Below are 27,306 nucleotides of genomic sequence, written 5' to 3'. Positions count from 1 at the left end.
ATCGTCAATATTCCATCTCACCAAGGACAGTTGCTAAATTCATTTGCAAAAAGATACATTGTAATGTGCTTTTTAGGCCCCCTCCCCCCAAAGCTTGTGGGTTTTCTTAATCTTTTTTAAATATATATGTAATTTAAGTACTTTTAAGTACTGATATTCAAAACGCCATGAGCTCATGGACTAATCACACACAGAGACCTTTTGTGTTAGGAAAAACATGAAAAAGTCACATTGCTGGATGGATGAATGGATTGATGGATGCTCTACAGTTCCAATAAGTTAAGACTCAAATGAAAATGTGCAGTAATAGTTACCCTGCATTACGATGAAAAATAATAATAAATTACACGTGCTAGTTTTTTAATATATATATATATACATATATATATATACTCATAGGGATTACAGATCACTTGCAGCACGAACAGAATGACCCCAAAGTCACAGTCTAGCAGGAAAACAAAACAAAACAAAACAAAGAGCAATGAAGGTTTTGTTTCCGCCTTCCGAGTCCTCCAGCACTCGGCCCTGGAACTCAGTGCCCCCTCTTTGATCCTGGCCTTCCACGGGCCTCGGACCTAAGAGAAGGTGAGGTTGGCGGTCAGTTCTCGGATCCGGTTCTCTCGGCTCATCTTCTTGAGTTTCATTCGGCGGTTTTGAAACCAAATCTTGACCTGCCTGTCGGTGAGATTAACGCTCTTACTGATCTCTAGGCGGCGCTCGCGGGTGAGGTACATATTGAACAAGAACTCTTTTTCTAATTCCAGCGTTTGGTGCTTAGTGTAAGGGCACCTCTTCTTTCTGCCACTCTTTGCAGTGAGCCAATTGCTGGTTGGAGTATCAGACTTGATTTCCTCTAACAAAATTAAAGGGAGAAGAAGAAAAAAATCAAGAATTTTTTTTTTCTCTCAGTCTGTTCAAATGTACCCTTGGCCATGACCCCGCTGGCAGCCAGGCTGCTTTGGGAAATACTGGTATTAAACATTACTCACATGAGGTGGGCCCTGGAAGGGATTTGTAATTGATGCCAGATTAGTTTAAATGCCCCAAATGACACGATGGGCGGATACTCTCGCCCTCTGTGTCAGGGTTCTCTCTCTCAAGTTTCTGACCTGCACAAAACATTAGTACAACAGTAAACTTTCAGGATCTCCCCAGCAACATTCTAAGTGGTCAGCTTATGACAAGGCTGGAGTGGAAGAAAGCAAGCCACAGCCCAGACAAGCCTACCAACCCCATTGCTCCCTCAGGTCCCCAAGTCAGCCACGTTTTCCCCACTTCCCCGAGTCAATTGGGGGAGCCTCATAGGTGTCCATTCTCTTTCAATATATAACCAAGGAACTGAGTACAACCTCTCGGTCCTGCCTGGGCATTGTTACATTCCCCAGATTTTCCTGAATTCTTCTGCCTTCTTGTCCCCACACAAAGGCATTCCCCTAGAAATATAGCTTCTTAATGTGGCCTACCTCTGGACACTGGGGGAGAGGCTCACGGGCAAGGTTCCTTCTCAAAAAACCAGAGCCCCTGGCTCTTTGCCCTAGCCCAGCCCTAAGGCTGTCTCTGTCAGGTGGGCCATGCAGATTCCATTCTCCCCTCTTTCGCCTTTGCCCCCTTTGCAAACGGATTACAAAGCTTGCTGCACTTTCCCCCAGACAAAGCCAAGGTTACCTAGCCCCACAGAGGCAGGGAGCTCTGTTTCCCCGGCCCAAGCGCCAAACAGCCAAGCCATCTGGTTCCCGTTGCCGCCTCCAAGCTCGCAAGATGCGGGGTGCATACACTTGAACACGAACACGGTGCCTTGGACCACCTTAAAATCATCATTGGGTGAAAGGTAAAGCTGGGACTACAAATCTGAGTGGGAGAAAGGAGATTCTGGGGCCGTGTTTACGAGCCGCAGGTTTCATTTGCACTCCTTTGTTGCATTTCAGATCTAGCTCAGGAAAAATAAACCCGGCAAGCCCTTCCTCTGCTCGGGCGCCATCACGTAGGGCCAGGACTAGCCAGGAGGGCCAGGGCAACCGCGGAGAAGCGGAGACCATCTCCGGAATGAGACTGCTTCTCTAAAAGCTGGGAGGAGCTGCACCTGCGAGTCGGCCCCACCTGGGCTGCCCGGGCGGCGCTGGGCACCCAGGTGCTCCCCCTCTGCCGGGCTCCCGGGCTGCGCGCCCCGCTGGGGTGACAACTTTGCTCATACCGACCTTTGCTTTCCTTCTCCTGTACTTCGGGACTGGACACGGAGACCTCAGCCAGGCAGCTCCTCTCTTCTGGAAGGCCACCCTTGGCCTCGGGGCTCTCCACCTGGGAGACTTTGGTGGGCTCCTGGCCGCTTGCAGGCTCGTTCATCTTCTTTTCCATCTGCAGCTGGGCAGCCGAAAGCTGCGGCTTGGCCGCGCCGCGAGGGTTGAGCTGGAGCATGACTGTGGAGCTGCCTTCGGGGCTGTTATTGTACTCTTGGGTTTTCCCGGTGGCGTAGGTCTGACTCAGTCTAAAATATCCAGGGACAGGAACCTCGGGGTTCTCAATGGGACAGGACTCAGGGACCAGCCTCTGGTACGAAGGGACCTCGGCAGAAATGAGTTTGTTGCGCTTATCAGAATACATGCAGCAATTGGATTCTTCCTTAATGTTGGTGGTGAAGGAGCAAGTGGGGACTTGCTGTGTAACAGGTTGCTCTATTCGACAAGATCTGTTCGGGTCTGTCCAACTGTCTACTTGAGGTATATAAGGGTGAACATTCATACCCATATTTTGGTGGTTCACTTCTCTTTTGGCCAGAGACGGGAGCAGTCCACAGGTTTGCATTCCATAGGTCCCCATGTCTGCGCTAGGTGGTGGCATGTACATGCTGGCGCTGCTCGAATAAAAACTGTCACTCCTGCAGGCACTGATCAAGGAATCTACTAAAAAAGTATTAGCAGCAGGAGAGCTGTTGGGAAAGGACATTTTGGGGAGGAATTTGAAGAAGAGAGATTGTGTCCTTTGTAGGCTGACATCTCTAGGAAAACATTCCCCGTGTAATTGTGGATGCCTCTGCCGACCACATGACAACCAAGCCAATGAGATTTGAAAATGGCCTTGAGCCGCAGCCTCCTCGCAGGTCACGTGCTCCAGAGCCCGGCCGGCCGGCAGCGTACGCGCGGACAACAGCGACATCTACTACGCGCCCGAGATAGTGCGCGCTGGAGACAACCCGCCCAGCGCCCTCCGCCGCCCGCCAGCTCCGGGGCTCGCTTGGCCCGCCTGCCCCACTCGCGTCCCCAACTCCGGCCTTTGGGCCCCGCTGGCGGAAGGAAGGGCTCGGCCGGAGGGGCTTCCGGGAGGATCCTTTTGGGGAGGGAAGGCGGAGTGCGGTGGCGCCAGCACACAGAAGCGGTTCCCCCCGGCATACACCCAGGCAGAGCGCGCCCGAGAGGACCGAGGACCGGGGCCCGGGCGGGGGTGGGGGCCCAGGCTGGTTAATTTTGTCCCGGGAAGCCTGGGACGGTGAGTCGATTCCCTGGGCTCTGAGACATCCCACCCCAGGTGTCCACAGAAAAAATCTCTCGCGCAAAGACGCGGCCAAGGTATCCTGGGGAGCGGAGGCAAGAAGGGCCGCGAGGGCCGAGAGGCCAAGTAGCCGGCCGACCCCGGAGCCTCGAGGACCGGCTGGGCCCCGGCGCTATCCTCTCCTTCGGCCTGCCCGCCCGGCCTCCGGGCCCCTCCGCGCCCCGGTGAGTTACCCGAGCCTTGGGCTTTCTGAGGAACCACACCCCGACCTCTGCGGGCCAGGCCGCTGGGAGCTTTCAGACCGGAGACAATCCCTCGTCGAGCAGTTTGCAATCCGTGAAAGAGGCCCTTGGGTTCCCAGCAGGAGAACTAAACTGAGGTTCTCCTCCCCACAAACCCTGATAAATGGAGGGCAAAGAGGAAGGAAGGAAGAGAAAAAGAAAATAATTTTTTTCAAAGAGGAAAACTCTGGCCCTCAGACTCTAGAAGTTTTAGAAAACTGACTGGGCCAAGCAGGAGAGAGAGAGAGAGGCAAAGGTGTCATTTGGTTCTTCTGCAAAGAAAAATGTTTTCCTTTTATGGATTTTGTAAAAGCATTGGTTTCTGACAAGTGCAAGGTACAAAAGGTTGTGGAATTTATTAATACATATTAAGAAGAATCAGGGCGATCAATAAAATTCTCATCTACATTCTTGGGCTACTTGGTAATTTTCTTGCTTCTGAAGGTTTTTAAAGAGTTATACCCGCTGTTGCCACACACGGGAAGATATTTTATTAACAAATCAATCGAGACTTTGTAAAGGATAAGATTAATAGTTAAGATTTAGCATAATGGCGTTCGCTTTATGAATTATTGAAAATTATACTATTGATTTTCCCCTTCACTACTAACTAAGGAGGTCAATTTTTGTTTTAACACAAATCGTCAAATATTAAAAGCTATACTTTTGACAGAAGTTGAGTTTTATAGTTTTGGACAATTCCTAAAATTATTTGACATGGTTTTGCTTGGGTAAGGGGAGAGAGAAAAAAAAGGAGGTGGGGGAAGAATCTTAGTCCCCTGTTTCCTTTGGTGAGAGAAAGTTCTATAAAGAGGATTTGGTCTGGGGTTGTGGTCGAGCTCATTAAAGAACAACCACCATCACCACCATGGAAACTCGGAGTTTTATGAGAAACTTCTCCAACAACTTCCTCCCTCGTTCTCTGGTTCCAGGCGGGTGAGCAGCCTTTCGGAAGCTCGGGCCTCGAGGCAGCAGCGGGGAGCTTTAACCTTGATTTCCAGAGGCTTGCCCCGGTCGAGGGGCCGGGCCAGGGCGCTGGAGTCGTCCTGTGGCTTCCGGATCCCCTTCTCTGCATCCGAGAGAGGAAAAGGTTCCCCCCCACCCCAACTCTGATCATGAACCAGTTCTCTGTCGGGGAAGGCATCCATGTTTTCTTCTCCCCACATTCCCTGTCATGGGTTGGCCTTGGATTTCAGGCCCACAGACTGAACTTGTAGGCAAATTGGGTTCCCACCTCAGCAGAACATTTCTTTGGAGCCCGATGCTCACAGAAGTGCTCAGCATTCTGCAGGACCTAGTAGTAGCCCCGTTGCTCCTTCACAAAAACGTTTTCCAACAAACTCTTTGTCCCCTCACCCCAAAAGGAATCTCCCCTGGCCTGGTGGAAACAGGGGTTGGGCATTATTTTCGGCCTTGGGACGGCTTGGTCTGTCCCCTCGCAGTGCCCTCGCCCAAACAATAACCCCTTTTAAAAAAAAAAACAACTCTGCGGTGGCAATGAGACAGACCTTTTAAACCTTTATGCAGCTGTTCAAATACAACATCATTGTCAGGTTAAAAGCCTGGCGTCTCTAACTGCTCCGACTGCGACCTGCGACTGCGGGGCCGGCAAAGTTCGAGGTTTAAACATTACATTGCCTTTCAGCAGGGGTGTCTGTTTTTAAGCTTGGGGGAGAGGAGTGAGGAAGGCAAAAACAAAACAAAAAACAACTTTTAACTCCAGTCTGCTAAGATCCTGTTCAAAGCTAACAGCCACTGACCAGCACCCCGAAAATTGCTTTCTCACAAGGCAGAGATCATTATCCCAGCCACAGCTAACCGTGCCCAGGGCTGGACAAAGTGCCCGCTACCCGCGCCCTCGGCAGGCGCCCTGACGCCAGCCTGGCGCTCCAGCACCGTCCCTGTGCACCGCGGCCAGGGCAGCTGCCAGGAACTCGGTTATCCAATTCTCTCTGTACCATGCCAAAGGCAAGACTGTTCAATCTAATTGGGAATTTTATGCCCATCAAATGCCCTTTCATAATCTTTATTTATACATGAAGAAAACATCCAGGCTAAAAAACAGCGATTCCTCGTGGACCGGGTAAGGTCTTCGGTGAGCCAGAACAGGCAGAATCTGCCTTCTGAATGTGAGGGCTTTTCTGTTTCAGCTCCTGGTGGCTTTGAGCTCAAAGTCACCCCCACATTGGAATTGTTTTTAAATAGGTCTTCTTCACTCGCAGAAAAAAATTTGTATCAGATATAATTTTGAATCTATTATCACAAATCTATTTTATTCTTTTTCAAACTTCTGCCCTCACACCACCTCCTTTACGCCAGAGACTTCCACTAGTTCAGAGAGATTTTATCATAAATATCAAGCAAAATAGTTTTAATACAAGAGAATGATATGGCAGGGGAGGATAGAAAGTTTGCCCAAGACCCTAAGGCTAAGATGAAGCAAATAGAATGAAAAGGCAGCGGCTTTCAAGGCCAACCTTATTTTGCTTACGAGTATTTAATGTAGCTGCATAGCCACTGTTCTCGATCATCCTTAGATCAGTGAGAGCAGTTACCATTAATAATAAATCAATATTGCACCATAAAGGAGATGAATATCCACGTTTGTACCAAACTTCCTTCTCCCTAGCACAGTTCTCCCCCCCAAAAAAAGAATGAAAGGGTCACTTTAGCAAGAAATTAGTATTTGTAATCAAGGAGTGGCTTGCATCTGTGCTCTCCTGTAACCGGGAAGAACTGCAGCAGTCCTGGGCCTGAATGGACTTGGGTGCTCCTAGGTTCACCCTGAATTTGGGCCCTGAGGAGCCTGGCCTCAGGGTTGTGCCACTCTTTGGGGGCAGAATGGATGGAGACAAATTTTAAAAGTTGCTTCCCCCAGGAGCCCCTCCGGGTTGCACGGTGCACCTCCCAGCCAATGTGAAAAGAAATCAAGAAATCAAGGGAGCAAATGGAGAGGCTGGGGAAGCTACCACCAAAGTGAAGAGGGGATCTATGGAGACACGCAAAAGGGCCAGCAGCCAGGGAGCCTCTTTCCATTGTAGACACAAAAGACTCCTACTCGGCGCATTTTCCCTCCACTTCAAGATCTGAGACTTTGGCGACTCAAGATACATGGCCACCCTCTATAAGCCCCATAGCTCTGAAGATCAAAAGGGCTCAGCCTGACCCCTTCTGTCCTGGACCCCCCCCCCCACCAACCAAAGTCCTGGTCCAATGCCCTGGCCTTTTTCAGGCCCATCTTAGGCGCTGCCGGGAGGAAAGGAACTGCGTTCTGCTGAGGGGCTGCCAGTCAAAGTCAAGAGGCCCCCTGCAAGGCCACATGCGCCCCCCTCTGGAGCCACCTAAAGAGGAACACATCGATATTTGGGGAAGGTAGTTCTCACCCCACGTGGACTGAGGTCCGAGTTAGGCCCCGGAAAATGTAGCTTCACAATAGCCAAGCTGGACCCACAGTCTGACAGGCTGGAGCCGGGGGGGTTCCCACAGGGAACACCCACGCCTCTGGCTGGCGCCTCACTGGGGTGCTCATGGCGCCTCAGCCACCGCTGAAGCAGATGCCAGCTCTCAGGGGTGGACCCAGGGCTTTGGATCCAGGGCCCGGAGGGAGGAGACAGAGACAGCGGAGTCAACCCAGGCCCGCACTAATTCCGGGGCTTGGGTGCGCTTCCCAGTGAATTTTGGGGAAGGGACGGCCACCCATCCTAGGAAGCTCACGTCCTGGAGTCCTCCCTTTTGGAACCTCCCTTTTGGACCCCGGATGGTGACACAGACCCTCTCCCATGTCAGGAACTTTGCAAAGGGGACACGGGCTAGAATGGCTTGCGACAAGAAAACTGCTTCCAAGAGCTGGTCCCAAAATCAAACTCCGTGCTCGAGGCCAGCAGGCGGCTTGGAAGGGTATCCAGGAGTCTGTCAAATGCAAAGCCCGTTTGCTTCAAATGCATTCCCCATCCCACGACGCCTCGGAGTATAAACGTATCCCGGGACAGTCTGCCGATTCCCGCCGCCGCATCAGCTCAGCCTGGCCCCGGGCTCCCCAACTCCTAGTCCTGCCTGCGCCTCCCAGTCGCTACCGGTAGCCCCTGGCGCCAGGCACGACCCTGGGGGGAGGGGAGACTTCCTCGCCCAGAACGACCCCCTCCGTTCCGACGCGTCCCTTATTTTCTGGGACCACACTCAGCTAAGTTGCCGGCGCCCTGATCTGTTTTAAACAAAAGCCTTTTAATCATCCCAGGAGGTCGGAGAGCGCGCAAGGCAGACGCGGTTTTTGGAAGGGGGTGGTCCTATCCTCATATCACTCTGCACTCAAACCAGCTAGAATATTGATTTCCCCTAATTGAATTAACGCGCAGTCGCATTACCTATTTCGAGGTGCACATATTTGCCTTTTAAAAATCTCTCCTCGACACCACCAAGTTATAACAAGGTATGCTTTGCAACAGCTTTATCTTTAAGGAGACAACGATTAGGAGATCGCTTTTTTCAGAAATCTGGCTGGTTCTCTTATCTCTGTCTGTATACAACTTCCCACACCTCGTGGCTGCTCAGAACAAACAAATAGCAAACAAACACCTTAGCGGCCGCCTGTTTCTAACGGGCTGATTGCTTATTAGAATCCAGTAACGGAAAGACTCGGTACCACAGCCTCTCCGCCAAACGCGACTTCTGGAACGTGAGCACGCCCCCGTGTGGCTGTCCAAGGTCATGCAAACGGGAAATGGTATCGCTTGCCTAAGGTGGTGGACATACAAGCTTGATACAATTAGCCGCAGTTAAAAAAAAAAAAAAAAAAAAAGGGAAGACAGAAAGAAAGAAAGAACGGATACATGGAGAGAGAAAGAAATAAACCATTTTAAGCTCCTGGAATGATACTACTAGGGCACTGACATTGTCATTGGAATTCTGATACCCAGAATTCCAAACAAAGGAATCCCCTTCCGAACGAAATTATTCAATTGTAGGCTTTGTGTCTATTGCATCTTTCACCAAACGTTGTGCGACGCTTTTGAGAACAATATATTTTCTTTTGTTTCATATCATAGAAAGCGCAATAATTTATTTGACAGTGTGACATTTTTTTTTAATATAACGAAGGTGTAAGTCTGAATAGAACTTCCTTTTCAAATGTCTGCTTTTTAAAAGCGAGGCTCTTCATTAGAGCAAAAGGGACTGCTATCTATGACCCCCCAAAAAACACCCCAGCATTTTCTAGCTGTATTAAAAACATTCTGGTAGACATTTTAATCAAATCAGTATTTGAAAAAGAAGTCAATTGCTATTGAATTACGCAAATGTTTGAAGGGAAATTAAGCTTATTGATCCTGAAATTAGGAATTTGCTTAGATTTATGGTGAGCCCCCATATAATTCTGTGTGGTCATAAATGTGTGTGGGGATCTGGATGTGTGTGAGCATGTGTGTGTGAGAGTGGGTGGCGGATGAATATCACAGAGGAACCTTAAGGCGCCTAATTATTCAGAAAGGTTAAAGGTGATGACCTTGACATTTTGGAAGTTCAAAGGCATACACTTATGCACTTATGTTTTTCCTTCCCCCCCCAAAAAGCTTTGGCAATTAAAATTTTTTTTTGCATTTAGAAATGCTTGCCTCTTTGGAAGAGGCATGGGATGTGTCTATCTTATGGATTTTTTTTTTTTTTTACTTTGGGCTTATGCGAAGTTAAGAGTCATAAGATTCACTTTACTCTTTTCAGAGAAAGAGAAGCTTTCTCTCACTCCTCCAGTTTATTGCACATTGCGGAAATCTCTTTTGGGCCCACCAGAAGGTGTATAATATAACCCAATTAAGCTGTTTAGAACTTTGGCTTTTATGGTGTTGTCTAGACAGTTCAAGGTTTTGTAAACAGCCTGGCCTGGCCCTGCAACATAAAGTGCAGTGCAGCCCCCACCACATTCTTTAACTTGAAGGGATAAATGTGGTGAGAAGTGGGTCTGCAGCCTCGGGCCCTATTCCAGGAATGGGGCTTATCTTCCCTGGCTGTGACACCGGCAAACACCCCAAGCCCTCTCTCCCCACTGATAACTTCCTTTCAGCAAACTTTTTTTTTTCAATAGAGGGTTCTAATTTTGGTTTCTTTTAAGGGACATTGAATCTTTTTGATACCTTCTTAAGAGTGAATTTAGATTTTCTAACCAGTTTTTTAAAAAATGGTTTTTGTTTTTTCAGAAATTCCAAGTTTGCTAGAATGGGGTGGGAGCAGTGTTGTTTTTTAGGTTCCTGCTGCCCCGGCCTCATTGCTTGGAGAAAGCAGCACCTGGGACACATCTTCAATTCAGAAATTCACCCCTAAAATGATTTTTAAAACCAGGGTGGCCTAGATGAAGTAGGAAGGAACAATTCTTATTTTAGTGGAATTAAAAAGCATTTCACTTGATTTTCAGTTGCATGGGGGTGAAGATTTTGGTCACTAAAATATCCTAATCAGACACTAAACTTATTCAAAGAGGAAAATTCATACAGTGTATTGAAGCTGTAACCTCCTTTTTACTAGAAACCATTTATTCACACACAAGACAGCGACTCATGCCTTGATACGACAAACCAAAGGTACATTTCCCAGATTTTAAATAATCTGCGTTCACCAAGTGGGAAGGGCAGGGTCCCTTAAACTCAAAACAAAAACAAGTGCCTTGCAGCGCCGGCCTAACTCTCTACAGATCCCACAGCATCCCCACGCAGACATGGAGAGAGGGAGGGAGAACAACAGCACACTGGCGGTAAAATTGTAAAGGGACATTTGCATTTACCATTTTCCCCTTATTAGGATCCGTTCGGCCAAGTCCCGGCCTCATCCGCAGGCTGCAGTGGTCGCTGGGAGGTCCCGAGTTGACCGTGGGAAGGAATGGTGGAGTTCCACAGAGAAGAGGCGTCATTAAACCCAAGGACATTGGGCCTGCCGATGGCAGGCTGGTGGGGAGGAGGGTGAGTGAGTGGGGCTCAGGGGAGAGGGGTGCTTCCTGGAGCTCTCAAAATAAGGGATTTCCAGTGAAATACTGCAGACGGTCTCTGTTCAGTTTCTTTTCCTTCATCCTGCGATTCTGGAACCAAATTTTGACTTGCCGGTCAGTGAGGTTGAGCATCCGAGAGAGTTGGAGTCTTTTCTCTTTGTTTATGTACACGTTAAAGAAAAACTCGCGTTCCAGTTCGCGGATCTGGTACTTGGTGTAGGGACAGCGCTTTTTCCGGGACCGCTGGGGGGCCACTGCAAGGCAAACAGACCAAGGGGTGAGAGAGGCCGCAGCCTGCCAACCCCCGCCCACCCTCCCGCCCAGGCCCGCGTGAGGGCCAGGCCTCGGCCCTTTGGGGACGTCCCCTGCCGCTGCTGAAAGGCCCTGCCTGCGTAGTGGGGGATGATATATGGGCGGGCACAGGAGAGAGTGCGGGCGTGGACGTGTGTTCACGCCCGGACACACACACACACACACACACACACACACACACACACACACACACAGCCTGGCACCGAGCAGAGCGTGAGGCAGGCTCTGAGCTGGAACCTGAAGGGAGAGAAACGCGAGCACACCGGGGCATCTGCTCGACTCCAGCCTGCAGCGCGTGTCAGCCAGAGGCTTGGATAAAGTCCAGTTCACGGATCAAACTCTCCCCTCCCCATCCCACCCTTAAAAACAGGAGGCTCGAGTGTCCACACTCACAGGTTGGCTTGCAATCTCCCCTCTCTCCCTCCATCGTCTCTAGGACACACACCCCCCAAACTGAGAGAAAGCTCTCTGCAGCGATTAATGTCCTCTTCGAAGTCTACCTTAAGCCCACCTAAATTGGTTTCCTATCGTAAACACGCTTTACAACGGCCGGGGAAATCTTATAGGATGTATAAACCCCTTCGAACGCTTATAAAGTAGCACATAAAACGGCGCAAGCAGAGGGAGGCCCCCGCCGCCCCCCCGCCCCCGCGGCCCCGGGGCCCAGCGCCCACCCCGCGCTCGGTGCCTACCTGTGCCGCCGCTCTTCTCAGCCCCCGCCTCCCCCGGGAGCCCCTCGCGGTCCGCCCCGCCGCCTTCTGCCGCCCCCTTCGGCTCGGAGCCGGGGGTCGCCTTGGTGCACGGACTGCCCCCGCCGCCACTGGTCCCCGTCTTGGGGTCGCCCTTATCGGCAGCGCCCTCGGGCTGCAGCGGCGCGGGCGGCGGCGGGGGCTGCGGCCCGGCGAACGGGGGCCCGGGCGCGGCCTCGTAGAACTGGTCGAAGCCCTGCGGCAGGATGCCGTTGCGGCCCACGGCGCTGTAGAAGTTGGAGGCGGCGCCCGCGGGGCCGTGCGGCGGCCCCGGCGCGGCGCACACGGGCTCGGGCGCCTTGAACAGCACGTCCGGCCGGCGGCCCGCGGGCGGGAGCAGCTCGCGCTGCATGGCCGCCTCCTCGGCCGCCGCCGCCGCCGCCGCCGCCGCCGCCGCCGCCGCGTAGTAGGGAGCGTAGCCCCCCGCGTTGCCGCCGCCGCCCCCGCCCGGGCCGCCCCCGCCGCCGCCGCCCCCAGCTCCGCCGCCGCCGCCACCGCGGTACGGCCACTTGGCGCGCTCCAGGCCGTAATCGCGGAAGGCCACTTCACGCACGGGCTGGACGTGCGGCGCCAGGTTGGAAGAGTAGGGGAAAGTCATCTGGCAGGACGACGGCTGCGACAGGAACGACGGCTTGCTCGCGAAGTCCGACGGGGCCACATAGTAGGCGCAGCCGGGCAGGTACATGCTGGCTGCGCTCGGGCCGCACTCGTCAAAGTCGTTCATGGCTCCGGGGCGTGCGCGCCGGCGAGCCCCTGGCCGCTCCCCGCGCCGCCAACCTGAGCCATCGATTGCACAAGAGGCTTGGGCCAGGATCAACTAAGCAAAAATCCCCACCGGGCGCTGACGTGCAATTCATCTTGATTGATTCTGGTGGTAATTATGTCACGTGACGCCATGGAGAGAAATGTCCTTATATCTATATCAACGCTCGCCAACACACCCCGGGACGGCTTCTGGCGCCGAGACGCGCGCGCTGGGGGCGGCTCGGCCTCCCTCTCCAGCCCGCTCTCCCTGTGCGCCCACTGACCAGGCTGCTCTGCAGGCCGGTCACCTGTGCGCTGCCGGCGGCTGCCACTGCTGGGTGCATCTGCCACCGCCCGGCTGGGCCGCCCGCCCGCGCCCGCCCGCCCGCGCCGCTTTAAGTACGCGGACCCAGGCCGGCGGGGAGGAGGAGGGAGGGGGAGGAGGGGGGAGGAGGGGGAAGGGAAAGGAGTGGAGAGCGGAGGGGGAGCCCCAGCCCTGGGCACAAGGGACTAGGTGTGAGGGTGTGAGGTTCCCACTCCCCACACCCCTTCCTGCAGCCGCTCCCTCCCCCGCGACGCCGCCACCCTCTGCAGCATGCCCGCCAGGAGCTTGTTGCTTCTTGTTCAAGGGGCGTGATTGCGCCGCTCTGGGGGCGCAAAGAGCCCTGATTTACATAGTTCTCTGCCAGGCGCGTTAACCGCGGAGTAACTTGGCTCTCTTCACTCCTAACCCCAGGAGCTCGAGTGCCAGCCTCAAGAAACCCACGCCCAAATCCTGCCCACAGCTCACCCGGGCCAGGGCCTTGGTGCCCACTCGGCCCTGTTGTCCTCTCCTCTCTCTGATCCTGTCTTTCACCTTCCTTCGTCTCCCTGCAGTCTTCTCACTTCTTTCTCTCCTGTCCTCTCTTCTCTCACTCCCCCCTCTTGTTTCCTCTTTGCTTCTTCCTTCCTCTTACTTTCCTGTCTCCTTTCCTCTGTCTCTCTCTCTGTCCCCTGATACTCTGTCCTCCTTTCCCTTCGCTGTGTGTCACAGTGTCTATCTCCCTCCTTGACGCCTCTCTGCTTTTTTTTCTCCCAGTGCTAAAGCAAAAAGGGAATTCAGCCGTCCAAGATACCCTGGGACCCTCTGGAAGCTGGGAGGTCTGATGAACAAAAGGCTCTGGAGTTCTATTCTCAGGGTGCCCAGCTTCTGTCCCCCCCAAAAAAAGAAAATCAGACATAAACCACCGGCGCCTCTGTCCTCCTCACCCTCTCTGCTTTCTGGCCTGGACTGGAACCAGCCCGCCTCACATTCAGTCCCTTCCCTGCGTAGTAGCCCCGCCAAGGCCCATGCATCCGCCGCATCTCCCCTAGTCCCCTGCCGTCCTCTTGGGCCGTCATGGTCACTGCGCCACCCGCTACCCAGGTCCTTTGGCTCTGGGGGGGGGGGGCTCATCAGCTCTTGCCTCCTTGCTCAAGCCAACTCTGTACCACTTGGCCCTGAGGACCCCCGCCCCATCCACTCGCCTCAGGCCTCACTCTCCTCGGTGGCTGCTAGGTCCCTCTTTCCTAGCCTGGGGGTCCAGGCAAGGCCTGGGATCCCGATTCAGGGAAACCCAGGGCTTTCCAAAGGTAAAACAAGTCTCTCAGAAAGAAGCTCCCCCAACCCAAATCACAGCATCCGGGGCAGGAAGTTGCCCCTCTCCCCAGGATTCCTCTGCCCAAGTAATCAGGAACACTGGGTCTTGGGCCTCAGCCCTTAGCCCAGGGCAGACGGCGCAGGCTGTGAAGCTGGTTGCCTCCCAGGACCCGGTCGCCGCAGTGCGGGTGCGGCGAGATCTGCCCACCATGCTTCAGAGGAAAGGCGGCTGATCCGAGCTCATATCTATTTTCTGGCCGAATTCTCCCCCTTCCCCTTTTTCTCCTCCCTCTCTTTCTCCCTCCCACTCACCCTCCTCCGCCTCCCTCCTACCTCTGCTTCCCTCAGAATACTGCGCAAACAGGTCGGTGGCGACAGGAGGGCAAGGAGCCTCCCCGCCCTCCCAGAACTGCCCATCCTTGTGTGCACCCTTCTCGCTGCTGGCACCCTCATCCAGATTCCAGCTCGCCCGCCCACCCCCCGCCCCCGCCCCCCGCCCCTTCTCCTCAGCCCAGGCCGCCAGCACAGTTATCTGCCTCCCTATCTCCATCCCCGGCCCAAGCCTCTCCCTTCCGGGCTCGCAGTCGACACCCCTGATCTCTCTCCTAAAATGGCTCCCCGGACACTGCACGCTGGCCCTGCAGTGGCTCAGGACCCAGCGCAGCGGCGGCGGGCCCCCCAGCCGGGTCTTTATTGTCTGGGGGTATGCAAAATTCTTGCACCTCTCTCTGCACCGGGTGGGGCGCAGGCAGCCCACTACCCCTAAAGTAGAGCCTGCTGACCGCCTTAGAGGGAAGTGGGGAGGACGAACCATTCAAGTTCAACGACATGGCGACGGCGGCTCCGGCTGGAGCCGCGCTTTGGCGGGGGAGGGTGCGCCATCCGCAGCGGCGCGCGGGTGCATAGAGGAACCGGGTGGCTGGCCCCTCTCCGCACATTTGCACGGATCCCGGCCCCCACACCCAAGCCAGAGCTTTCGTTCTGGGCTCGGTCCGCCTCGCTCTTTGGCCCTAGCTCCCTCGTCGATCGTCACCGAGACCCAAGGAAAACCAGACTCCCGACCCGCACGTCCCGCTCGAGAACCTACCGTGAAGACCTCGGCGCTGTGGCCTTGTCCTTGCCTGCGCGGCCCCATTCGAAGCGCAGGGAACGCACCGGACCCTCCCGGCACAGCCAGCAGCTCCGCGAGTGGTAGCTTTCCGCGCAGCGCGGAGACGCGATGCGGTAATTTTGAGCCACCCAAGATAAGACACTAACTTGACCTTAACTTTGTCAGGGCGCCCCTGGTATCTGGAGAACGTGAACAGACACTGTCTGGCAGCTCTCGTAAAAGCTGACTGGGGAAGGGATTCTGAGTCATTTCATTTATTGCCACTACAGTTCTGCAAGAAAGCTTTTCCTCCCTGCCAAACTTTAATTATTTATGCTCTTTTAGGAAACGAAAGAGGAGGACAAACGCGGGGAAAACACCAAGAGCCAGTCCCTTCCTGCAGAGCCTTCGGAACGGGCTCCTTACGGACTGGAGAACAAATGTGGGGAGATCACCTTTGTCCAAGGACGATCGGACAGGCGCCGTGCCTCCCCCCAAAAAACCCTCACTAAGGTGGGTGGTGGATGCAGCTGTGGGAGGCGGGGTGAAGGGGCACCCCCACACACATGAATATTTACAAAGGTTCTGGATTTCTTCTCCACCCGCCAGCCTCCCGGAAGCCTCCCCAGCCGGCCTTCCTTGGGGAGAGCCCCCAGGCCTTAAAAGCGTCCCCCGTAGGCCCTCTGAGCTCGCAGCCGATTGAATGCCAGACGAAGCCGGTATTTTTCTTGTTTAAAAACATTTTTCCTTGGTCAAGAGGCCTGCAAGGACTACAGCATTTCCGAGGACGAATTTGTCTTTGTGCGAGAGAATGTTGAGCACTCAGATTTCAGCATCATTTTTCTCCAGCGTTTGTTTCTTATGAATTTCGTCGTGGTTCCAAATCCCTGCTGGAACCTCGGCTAGGAAGGGAGAGAGGACACCGCCGCCTTTGTATTTGCGTGGATCAGTAAGAAGAATAGACTTAAAAAACATTGCCAGAGCCCCAATCCACAGACAAGATTTTACATTTAGAATAGTTTCAATCTCTTTGAGGAATGGTCTCCAAGAATATATCCGCCCACCCCACAACCCAGGCCAAAGAGAAATAACACGATGATTTAATGGTATATATTGGAAAGAAACGGCTTCCATGTGTTGTCTTAGGGCCTGGGTCTAAGTCTGGTTTCCTGGTCCTTTACCCAATCCTCCCAACTTGAGGTCTGAGTATGGCCTCTGCCTTTGTTCAGATGTTTTGAGAACCAGCTCCGAGTGCCACCGTCTCCCTGAGCCCCACAAGGTGGGGATACATTTCTAAAGAGAGGGCTTCTGAAATCTCTTGGCTCCTTCCCCCCGCCACACATACTCCCCGCTGTATTTTTTCAAGGAGCTGTTTAAAATATATTTTAAAAGTAAACATCAAATTTGCTTCAGGGAAGGGGAGTTGGAACCATTTGAATACTCAGTATTAGAGATTTGGCGGTTTTGTTATTGTCATACTCGCTAAAATTTAACAATTCTCTATTTTCCATCTCCCAGCTACCAGGAGCTGGGGTTTGCAAGAGGATGGTGAATATTGAGCAGGCCCGAGCATTCTGCGCCTGAGCTAGAGGCTCTGAAGGTCTAGGGGGTTCAGAGGCCACAATTACCAAGGGATCTGCTGGGCTCCAAGCAGAGGTGCCTATATGGAGGTTTTCCACAGGGCATAGCCTTTTAGAGAGAAGTTTGACAAAAACATGGCAGGGAGAAATGTTTTGTATTGAAATCTGTGGAACCTCATATCTTGGCAGCCTCTTGATAACAGCAAGCTTCCAAGTTTGAGAATTTAGACAAAACGCAGAAGCCTCAGCCTGCAACAAGATGACGGTTTGCTTAGTGTGTGAGACACACTCAAATCTGTCCATGATTCCCTCCTTTGGATATTTCATACACATTTTGTTCCTAGGCTTTTATGTACCATTTCCTTACTGACTTGGAAGCCATTTTCTCATTTAATGAATAGTCAAGTCAATGCCCACAGCAAAATTGCAACCAGGAAAGAAAAAAAAAAGAATTTCGTGGCCTGAAAACCATTAGGAGGGAATCCGAAAAATTTTGAGAAATCAACATCATCCCTTGACAGCTTGGGTGGGACCTGGATATTTATTTCCACTCAAAACATTTCTATGTGTCTGATATATACAAGCTATTGTTTTTTTTATAACAAACTCAAAACAAAACATGCATGACAACTATTAGATAGCAGAGAAAATGTAATTAATCTAAACATAACTGAGGTCAGGAGGGTTGAGGCTCAGGGCTCCCTGTGAGGTGCACACTCTAGATCTAGTGCTTGGTCCTCCACTGAAAACAAATCATTGGACTTTGGGAAGGAATCTTCAACTCTTTGGCTGTCGTGCATCTTGCTAGGAGTTGGGGGCGCTACTTCTCAAAAGGAGGGAGAAAAGAAGCTGGGATGGTAGGAGTTTAGGGGGGATCTCAGGTTCACTGTGGTTAAGGTAGGACAGTCCAGCACACCTAGAACAACTCCATCTGGTATTCAGGAACCCCACAAAGCAAGCCTAGCAGGGCTCAGGGCCTCACAAGCTCCACTGGGGCAGGCCAGAGATGGCCTCAGAAACGGCAGAATGGCTGGACCCTGGTGGAGTTGACAGGTGGTGAAGAGGTTGGAACTTCCCCTCTACTTCGTGAAGAGCAGTGATGAAGGGCTGAGGATCTGAGGGGCCTCCTTCCTCGCTCCCTGACTGGTGGAGGAGCTTTCACCTCACCCTGTGTTGGCCCATTACTGTAATTCAAGAAAGAAAGACACATATCGACACCTTTACCCACCTCAACAGGAAAGCCATATTTACAGTCAGAATGTAGGATACTCCCCCCCACCCCTTGCTCACTCTCTTCTCCTGCCCCTGGACATTTTCCCCTCCTTTTAGTGCAGCCCAGACTCAAAGCAGACTAGCAGCTCCTCACCAGAGTTCAGCCCTGGGGGTCCAATTACAGAGTGCAGGGCTCTGGCCTAGGCATATGTGAGGAGGTGAGAGAAGTAGGGGAATTTTACCAGTCTTGGCTGGGATTGCAGTTTGCCTTGTAGCCCCAGCTTTCCTTGTGCCGTCCATGAGAAGGAAGTATCCAGTCCATTCTGCCCAGCTGCAAGGGCCAGTCCAGCCTGAACTCCGAGGTGTCTCCGAGTTTGTCCAGCCACCCTGTCCCGCCCTCCCAAAGTCTGAAGGTCTAGGGCAGCTTTTGTCCTCCTGAAGCAGCCAGAGCAGAAAGGAGGCGGGTGGTGGCGGCGCCCTTTCCTTCATCCAGAATTGAGATTCTAGCTTTGCCACAAGGGGCTTTGGCTGCAAAGACACACAATTGTGCTCGCAGCCCTTTCCACTCTGCCCTGGTGTGTGTGGGGGGGTCTTCCTTAATCCAATTCCACTCTGAGCTCTAGCTAGATGCCTGCTTAAAGCAGAAAGGGTTAGGGAGAAAGGGAAAAGGAGACTAACCAGGTGAAAGCAGAAATCCAAGTAAAAGGGAGCTAGAATGAGCCGCGGGTGTAAATGCTTCAGCCAATAGCTAAGACAGGTGACCCCACGCCCCCACACGGGAAGCCTCAGGGCCAAGATTGTGCTGCAACTTCCCAAGCTCCTCCGAGAAAGGGGAAGACGTGGAGGCCAAACTGCCCAGGTCTCCAAATCTCCTGCTGGCTTCTGGGGCTGCATGCAGAATGAGAGGGAGGGTACCTAGGACCAGCGAAAGAGGAGCGGAAGGAAAAAACCCCCAGTCCCCGCTCTTCCTCCACGTCAGGCTTCGGCTCAAAAAGGCAGGCGTGGCCACGGCCAGGCCCCGGGCTAGTACAGCGCCAGCGCCTGCTCCCGCAGCACCACACGCTTCTTCTTCATACGCCGGTTCTGGAACCAGATTTTGACCTGCTGGTCGCTGAGGTTCAGCCTGTTGGACAATTCCTTGCGCTTCTGCCGGTTGATGAATTCGTTCAGGAGAAATTCGTTCTCCAGCTCCGCAATCTGCTGCTTGGTGTAGGGTTTCCGCTTCTTGCGAGCCCTCCCTGGGGCCGCCCCCCACGGCAGGCCTGCAACACAGCCCCAACCCAAGTCAGCCCAGCCCGCTCCCTGTTGCCTGTCCGCCCCCTGAGGCTCCCTCCCCCTACACACTCTCCCCTGCACCCCACCTCCCATTCCGGCCCAGACTGGCCCGGGGAGCATGGCCACCGTTTACCGTCGGGCAGCGAAGGTCGCAGGCAAGAAGCGACGCCCGCTGCCTGCACTGTCATGTTCAAGTTGAGCGGGCCCTTGGCGTCATCCTTGAAGCCGGCGGCGCAGGGGGTCCCCTCGAGCAAGGCCGTAGAGCCTGGCGCGGCACGGCCCACACCCGCGTAGTCGTACTTGGCCACTTTGAGACCAGCAGCCCCGGGGGCCAGGCTAGATTCGGGGGCAAAGGGCGGCCGCGCACGGCCACGCTCCTCGGGCCCAGCGGCCGCGTCGGGTGTATAAAACTTGGCCTGCTCTTCAGGTCGGTCCTTGGCGCCCAGGGGCTGCAGGCCAAGAGGCCCGGAGCCAGCCAGGTAGGTCTGCGAGAAGCTGCCGAAGGTGGTGGCACCCGCAGGCTGCGCTGGGGCGCAGGAGGCGGGCGTGGTAGCCCAGGGAAGCGCGCCGCGCGGGTAGGAGATAGGTGGAAGCGCGGCCAACTGGCCTCCATTCGGCCGCAGGTTGGAGAAGTAGAAGGAGTCAGGCGACTGCAGATTCAGGAGCGAGCCCACATAGCCCGCTCTGTAGAGACTGCGCTCACACATCTCCAACAAAGGGCTTCGGCTGCGCTCGCAGCAGTATTTAGTTACAACCGGGAATAAGAGGACAGGCTCAGACGATTGGACGAAACTTTGCCTGCAGGTTCTTCAAAGCCGGCCATTTCAGCACCGCCTACATCCCCCGACCCGTTTTCCCCCCCTTCAGCGTATTATGATAACACCCGAAATATTCGATGGCGACGGACAAGGCTGCCAGGCACAGCCAAGGCATGTTGAGCGAAGGTGAAGCCTCTGCGAGTTTCCGGGGCCAGCGGCAGGAGCTGGGGCCATCAAGCATAGGGTGCCTTTGCCCCAGTGTCCCTTGGGACCCTTCTTGGTCTTGATTGGCTTTGCACTCCCGTGTTCCGCTGGCTACCTGGGCCAAGGTTACTTCTACTTGCTTTAAGTTGCAGCTGAGGCCTTTTCCAGTATCGAGTGACTCTTCGCTTGTCCGGACATCTCGTGGTCTGATAAGGCCACCAGCTTTGCCCCTAGACCTGAGCAATGCTACTCCTACCCCGTCTCTTCCCGTCCTGTCTCTCTGGAGAGGACTCTTCACCCGTGATCTGGCAGCGAAGAACCACGCGCTGCCTGAGCCCTGGGTCCCAGGCTGCAGGCATACCCAGTCCAAGAGGCTTACTGATTGAGAAGTGCATCACAAACTCTACCCAAGTTTGGCGCACAGGAACGAAGTTTCACACCACTCCTGGTGAGCTTCTTCATGGCCAAGTCCTCTGCTCCTGCGGAAGTCGCCATCCAGGTCCAAGGAGGCCCGGGACCGGCAGTTTGATGGACCAATCATGGCCAAAGGCTATATTCCTTTTATCGCTAGGAGTCACTTGGCGACTACATACTGCAAACCAGAACTCCCAGGGGTTTATCCATTCTGTGGCGGGCAGAGCAGGACGAGCTCTCCCGTCCTGGTGTGGCAGGAGAGAAGAGCCAGAGCCTCCAGTCGGGAACAGCGGGGTACACCGAAGGAGACCGCTATCAGCATTCCTCTGCTCAGCGCCTCCAGGGGCGCGGGCGGCTGGCAGATTCCGGGGTCTGGAGAACAGGGAGGTGGGCGGGGCAGTGCTCAGGCGCCCGGAGCAATGTGGCAGCCCCCGCCGCAGGCCCTCTGGTCTAGTCTGGCCAGAGGACTAAGGGTCCTCCTCTCTTGCCTCCGGTCCTAAGACCCCCAGCGACCCCGTGACTGGAGCCCTCCCCAGCCTGCAGCCCTCTTTGCAGTCCCGAGCCAAGCTGGAATTGGTTAGACCGCCAGCTCCGGCACCGAGACCACACAGGCGCCGCCGGGGGGCAAGGCTGACCACCGCGCTGCGACTTTATTGTGTGAGTTATGGCTACCAATTGGGCGGCTCTGGGGAACGCAACGGCCTCTTCCTCCAGCTCTAGGGCGGGGTAGGGAGTGGAGGTGGGCGAGTCGGGGGCTTCTCAGGGCTCTGTCAGAGTTGCCTTAGAAGCTCAGACACAGAGGCGCAATCCACTTTCCGTCCTTTTCATGGGTGGAAGCGAGGTAGACACAAGCTGCAGCCTCAGTACCTAGGAACTTAGGGGACCTAAGTTCCCTAAGTGTATAAGGGAAAGCTCTTATTTTTGGAAACTTGCCCTGTTTTTGAGGAGCTACAGCCTCCCCAGACCCAAAAGCTCTAGCTCCAGGGGTCCCCGCCGTCTCCTCTCCTCCCGTTTCAATATACAGCAAATTCTCCGGTATTTCCAAGTGTACTCCGGGCTCTTAGGCAGCCGCACAGCTGTCGTTTGCCCCTCGGGACTAAAGATATAAAGGAACTAAGTGAGACAGAAAAGACTAGAACAACTAGACTCCCTTCATTTCTCTTGACTGAGAATGATCCCCAGCCGCCCACCTCCTCTCCTGGGTTTATGATTCCCGAGGTCCCAGCAGGCAAAGTCGTATGAGTGGAGCTGGGAGCTGCGGACAGGGAGGGAGGGAGGCAAGGGAGGAGGGGGCAGGAGGCTCGACTGGTGAACTGGAGCTTGTGAACCGAGGATGTGGCCGCGGAGCTCAAGAGCGAGATGTGCCAATGCCGCCAAGTGCCCAGGAGATGGCGAGCGCGCTCCACGCCTGGAGAGGCGCCGCGCACGGTCAAGATCAACAGTGAAGGGCGGCACAGCCCGCCTGGAGTCGCCCGCCGGTGCGGTCACGGCCCGCTGCCAGGCGCGGCCAAGCGTCTTGGGAAACCGGAGGTCGTGGCGGCAAGGCCGGCCGGGGCAGCGGAGCCAGAATGACTGGGCAGGCTGCCAGACACGGGGAAGCGTGGCGGCCGCCCCTTTGTGTGGCGGTGTGTCCCTAGGCTCCAAAGCCTTCTTTGCCTCTTGAATCCCGCGCAGACGCGCGGGCCTTGATTCTTCACCAGCGGCTCTCGAAACCTGCCGGGTTTCGGAGGCGCTCTCCTTGCGGCCTCTCATTGTGCACCCGAAAGAAAGGCTGCTCCCCGAAGCTCCCTTCACCTCCAGGTTTCCCGGAGGCCTCCCGTCCAGCGCTGAGGCCAACGACCGGCTCCTCTTCTCCCGCCTCAATTCGGAATATAAAAGGAATGCATATAAATAACAAAGTCTTCATCTGTTATTGATTTAGCTCTCAATTCAAATTCCACCGCAGAGTGTTCGAACGCAGTTTTAATCTTCAGCAAACCTCCGATTTCTCTGAGGCGAAGGGAAACTGACGGGCAAACTATAGATGAAAGGAAAACCTCGGGGCAATCCCCCCATCCACGACGGGAAACCTGAGAAAAGGACCCGGGAAATGGAGTGCGGCCCTGACGTCTGGAAGTTACAAAAAAGAAGGGAAAACGACGGTGGAGAAGAAAGGAAAACAAGCCCGTTTCGGATGAAAACACATCGTGTGAGAAAAACAGAGAAAATGTTAGAAATTCTTCCCGAAGTGAAAGGTCCTGGATAGTGTGGCCCCATTTTCAGGGGTTCTTTCTTCTCCACACATTGAATCGTGGTCATTTTCTTCTCTCTCTCTCTCTCTCTCTCTCTCTCTCTCTCTCTCTCTCTCTCTCTCTCTCTCTCCTCTCTCTCTCTCTCTTTTTCTCCTTCCCTCCCTCCCACCCTCTCTCAAAACGAAGTTGGCCGTCCCGCAATCAGTTGCAAGATATGAAAGAAATCAAGCCCGGCCAGAGAAAACGAAACTGGCTCCGAACCTGGGATCTCTGCGTTTTTTTTTTCTGGCAGATCCATAAAGAAGTCCTCCCGCCAGAAGAGTTTATGTATTGTGTGAGGTTCTAAACATCTGTATTTAACTTACATACCAAAAAGTTAGCAACCACTAAATTGTGCCTTGGTGCTAACAACGACGAGGCACCGCGTCACTCAGCTGCCATTTCCCTGAGAGGCAAAAAGGCCTCCGAAAGTAATTTCGTGGTGCCTAAAAGTTGCGTCTATAGGTTTAGGGTGTATAATCATGGCTTCGGTCTTCATCTGTTGTGTGCTGGCTGCCCTGAGAAGGCAATAAGGCATAAGCTGAAATGTTTCTTTTTCAATTGCCAAATATGGGTATGTCTAATTTCAAGACCTTCCTAGAGTAGATATTTATAACGGCCTTTCTAGGAAGAAAATCTGCAAGTGAGCACGTTTTGCTATATCCATGCTCATATATATTGACTTACAAAATAAAACTGTCTGAATAAATTCATAATATTGAAAGAGAAGTTCAATTTTATTGGGCATGTTTTTGACGTGGTCTGGTTAAAAAAATCATTTTAGACACCACAAATTATATCCTCATTTAAAGACATCACTACTTATGTTAAAGCCACCGGAAAAGGGGAAAAGGGTGATGGAAGTGGAGAGCCTGAAGGTTTCAGAGACCAGAACTGATGTTTTCTTCATCTATAGAAAATATCATAGTTACAAGATTACAAGATTTTATAATAAATAAGAACAGTTTCTAGAGGCAACACAAGCTTGGAACAGAAAACAAATGTATAAAGACTCAGAAGAAATGAGAGTTCTGTTTATTTGCATCTCCCTAGGAGTAAAAAGTGATTTAAATGCCTGAAGCACTGCCCATGTATCCCAGCTCACAGACATTTCATTTACAAAAATAATCTCTCAGTTGTATAAATATGCAGCACTTTAAAAGTAGTTATCGCCACTTTCAAGAAACATTGTTTTTTCTTCTTGAGCCTCAGAGCTTCATAATTTTCACGTTTGTTAGATGTTTTAAAGCTCTGAGAGAGACCCAATACATTTGTTCAGACAGTCAAGTTCTTCACTGGGTTCTGGATAAAAGTTCCCACCAATGGCCACATTGATTCAGCCTTTTTCAGGGGACTGAGGAAATGGCCTCTATTCTAGTCCTACAGACCCAGACCCGAGGCCAAGGAAGGAGGGTGCATTTATACCATCCACGGATACCTCTGACAATTGCAGCCATTTAAATATTTGCATCTAGAGCTGGGGAAATTAAGGCAACCATGGGGACACATTATTTTCAAATTAAAGATTATAAAAGCACAAATCTACAAGATGTATTAAACACATACAACTACAACAGCAAGTGAAAGACCCGAAGTCGGAAAGATCTTAGTTCCAATATCGAAACAAACCCTATTTAATAAGGTAGCTGCTTTTAAAGCCATCACGGTACCTCCAGCCTCCTGTTTCTAGACGTTCGCAGTGACCCTAGAGCACTGCCTGCCCAGAGCTGTTTCCACTTGCCTCAGGGCGACTGCTGAGAGCTAATGATTCAATTACAGAATCACAGGATATGAATGACTGCAAATCGTTCTGCCCTAATAGATTATGAAGATAATCAGTGCTGAAAATAGGCATATAAAGTGATTTAAAAAAATAAAACCCTAAAATCAGAATGGCACTTCTGAAATTTCATTTGGGGGGGGGATTATTAAAAAATACTTCAAGTCCTTTATACTGGCCTGGAGGGAGAAACAGAACATTAAAAACGTCAAAAAATAAACCTAGAAAAGAACAAAATCAATAATAAACAAGTAAGAAACAGAATTACAAAGTCAGGTTGGGCAGCACAAAGTTTTAGAGCCAGATAAGGGGAAGAGAGGAAAAACAATTCACAAAATTTGCCATCACTGGCAGGGGGTGGGGGGAATTAAATACATATTCAAGTCTTTCCAAAGGTCTTTTGGAGACAACGGAAAGCATTTAAACTTTCTGTAGCCAATCTGGCCCACATCAGGAGACAGTATCTTTGAGCTTGGAGACGATTTTCTTGTCTTTCACTCTTCGGTTCTGAAACCAAATGGTCACTTGTCTTTCCGATAGGTTCGTGGCAGCCGAGATCCGCCGCCTCTTGTCCTTGTTAATGAACTTGTTAATGGCATACTCGTTCTCCAGTTCTTTGAGCTGCAGTTTGGTGTAGGGCACCCTCTTCTTCCTCCCCCGACGGTAGACACACATGTCTGGCTGATTTAGAGCCACATCCCCTGGTATAAAAAACAGCATGGGAAAAATTAGACAAGAATATCTGGAGAACCCAGCTGGAGACTGTGTGTGTACGTTTGGAGGGTCTACTGGGACTAAAGAAAGCCAGGCTGTTTACGTTTTATTATTATTTACACAGACATATTATTTACACGTTATTAAAGAAAGATTATTTACACTTCAAAGTGAAGGCCTATTTGATGGAGCATCATGGTTTCTCAAACCCGCATCTTAAAAAGTCTGTGATTTTACGGCCTTGGTACTGGGGACGCTCATCAGGACAGTTTCTGCAAATACCGGCTGCGCACATACAAACACACACAGACTTTAAAAATAAAATCCAGACTGTTTGTTCAAGCTTTGATTTCTTGTGTTTCTGTGTTTGGAGCTTGTGATCTTTAGTGGTCACTCTGGGGCATTCAAGTCCTTGAAGAGTAGGGCCCAACTCTGTGACACTTCTTTGGGGAGGAGGGGCCAAGGCTTGAGCAAAAAGCACCCAAAGACCCTTAACTTTAGGAGAAAAACAGGCCTGTGCCCGTACACGGGAAGAAAAGAGTTGTGAGAGGGGCAGTTTAAATCAAAGGAGGAATTTACAGATTTCACACTAACTGGAGGAACTGTTCCACTGAGTTAACTTAACCCTGGCTGGGCAAGGAGGACAGGCACCCACTCTCAAGTAGGGGCGTACACGCCAAGTCCTTTCTTTTCTTTCCTTCCCTCCCTCCTGTCCTCCCCTTTCTTTCTAACGTCCCTACCTGGAAAGGATGATTTCCAAAAGTGGGAGCCCTGTGGCTGGTCCTTGGCGCAGTACACCTGGCTGTTCCACCCGTTGGCCAGCGTCCAGGACTGGTAGCCCTCCATGGAGATGTACGCCTCGTGCCGAGGCTCCCCGGAGCCGAAAGTAGACACCATGTCTATGTAGCCTGGCACGTGCTGGTAGGGGCTCGTGTAGCCTTGGTAGAAGGACACTTCCTTGGCTCTGGCGGGCACCTCGTTGGCCGGTACGCTGCTGCTTGCCAGGCCCGACACGTCCATGTACTTCTCCACCGGAAAGCCTCCCAGCGAGGCGTGCGGCGAGGACTTCAGGGCATTTTGCTGCAAGCCTACGCCGTGCGACATGCGGCAGCTATAGTAGCCGTTGCCGAAGTGGTAGCCGTATCCCAGAGCTGGGGCCCCCGGGGGCGCTGCAGCGGCCGCGCCCGGCGCAGGGCACTCTTTGGCCGAGGGAGCTTCCGGGCGCGCTGAGACCACAGCCGAAGACGACGACGACGAGGCGGAGCCCGCGCGCTCAGCAGTCCCCGGGTAGGCGAAGCCAGACGCCGCCGCCGCCGCCGCCGCCGCCGCCGCCGCCGCCGCCGCCGCGCGCCCGGAGTGTGTCCCGGCGAACACTGGCGCCGAGAGGAAGCCGCGACACTGGCCCGGCGCCGCCGCCGCCACGGAGGAGGAGGAGGAGGAGGAGGCCGGGGCCGCTCCGGCGGCCCCGCCGTCCGCCCGCAGCCCGTCCATGTCCCAGCTCCCGGCGCGGCTCATGGCCCGGCCCGGCCCGGCCCCGGCCCCGGCCCCGGCCCCGCGCAGGACACCATGGCGCAGCGCGCCTCCTCCCTCTTCTCCTTTCTCTCTCGTTCTCGCGCTCCCGCCCTCTTCCTCTCGCCCTCTCTCCCTCTGCGAGCCTCCCGCCTCCCGCCCGCCCGCCCGCCCTCCAACAGGTTAGCTCATCGCGGGACGTTTATAAAAACGAAGTTCAGGTTGGGAGGGGGCCTGGGCCGGTCGGGGGGCCGCCTCCCTCCCCGAGGACTCCCTCTCGGGGCCGTGCCATTGGCTGCGCGAGGCCACGTGGGGGTGGGGGCGCGGGAGAGCCTGGCTCCTG

At 53.3% G+C, this 27,306-nt stretch overlaps 4 protein-coding genes across 4 annotated transcripts; all 4 read right to left on the bottom strand.

The window, feature by feature from the left end:
* Positions 1 to 578: 578 nt before the first annotated feature.
* Positions 579 to 4,168, bottom strand: HOXD10 (homeobox D10; the record flags this gene model as incomplete). Its single annotated transcript, XM_081051559.1, has 2 exons — positions 2,199 to 4,168; positions 579 to 856 (listed from the first exon to the last, which is right to left on the bottom strand). The coding sequence occupies exons 1-2, from the start codon at positions 3,151 to 3,153 to the stop codon at positions 579 to 581; spliced, it is 1,233 nt and encodes a 410-aa protein (XP_080907685.1). The 5' UTR covers positions 3,154 to 4,168.
* A 5,264-nt stretch (positions 4,169 to 9,432) lies between these two features.
* HOXD11 (homeobox D11) lies at positions 9,433 to 12,519 on the bottom strand (the record flags this gene model as incomplete). The annotated part of the gene is made up of 2 exons (XM_081051621.1): positions 9,433 to 10,988; positions 11,739 to 12,519. The coding sequence occupies 2 exons, from the start codon at positions 12,517 to 12,519 to the stop codon at positions 10,753 to 10,755; spliced, it is 1,017 nt and encodes a 338-aa protein (XP_080907747.1). The 3' UTR covers positions 9,433 to 10,752.
* Positions 12,520 to 19,062: 6,543 nt separating this feature from the next.
* HOXD12 (homeobox D12) lies at positions 19,063 to 20,137 on the bottom strand (the record flags this gene model as incomplete). The annotated part of the gene is made up of 2 exons (XM_081051833.1): positions 19,448 to 20,137; positions 19,063 to 19,301 (listed from the first exon to the last, which is right to left on the bottom strand). The coding sequence occupies exons 1-2, from the start codon at positions 20,019 to 20,021 to the stop codon at positions 19,063 to 19,065; spliced, it is 813 nt and encodes a 270-aa protein (XP_080907959.1). The 5' UTR covers positions 20,022 to 20,137.
* Positions 20,138 to 25,190: 5,053 nt separating this feature from the next.
* Positions 25,191 to 26,969, bottom strand: HOXD13 (homeobox D13; the record flags this gene model as incomplete). Its single annotated transcript, XM_081051734.1, has 2 exons — positions 25,191 to 25,441; positions 26,195 to 26,969. 2 exons carry the CDS (start codon positions 26,967 to 26,969, stop codon positions 25,191 to 25,193), a joined length of 1,026 nt encoding a protein of 341 aa, XP_080907860.1.
* Between the last annotated feature and the right edge of the window lie 337 nt (positions 26,970 to 27,306).

This window comes from Rhinolophus hipposideros (genome assembly GCF_964194185.1).
Source record: "Rhinolophus hipposideros genome assembly, chromosome: 6".
NCBI lineage: Eukaryota > Metazoa > Chordata > Mammalia > Chiroptera > Rhinolophidae > Rhinolophus > Rhinolophus hipposideros.
Note: the sequence above shows the minus strand (reverse complement) of the source record. Positions and strands in the feature narration are given on the sequence as shown.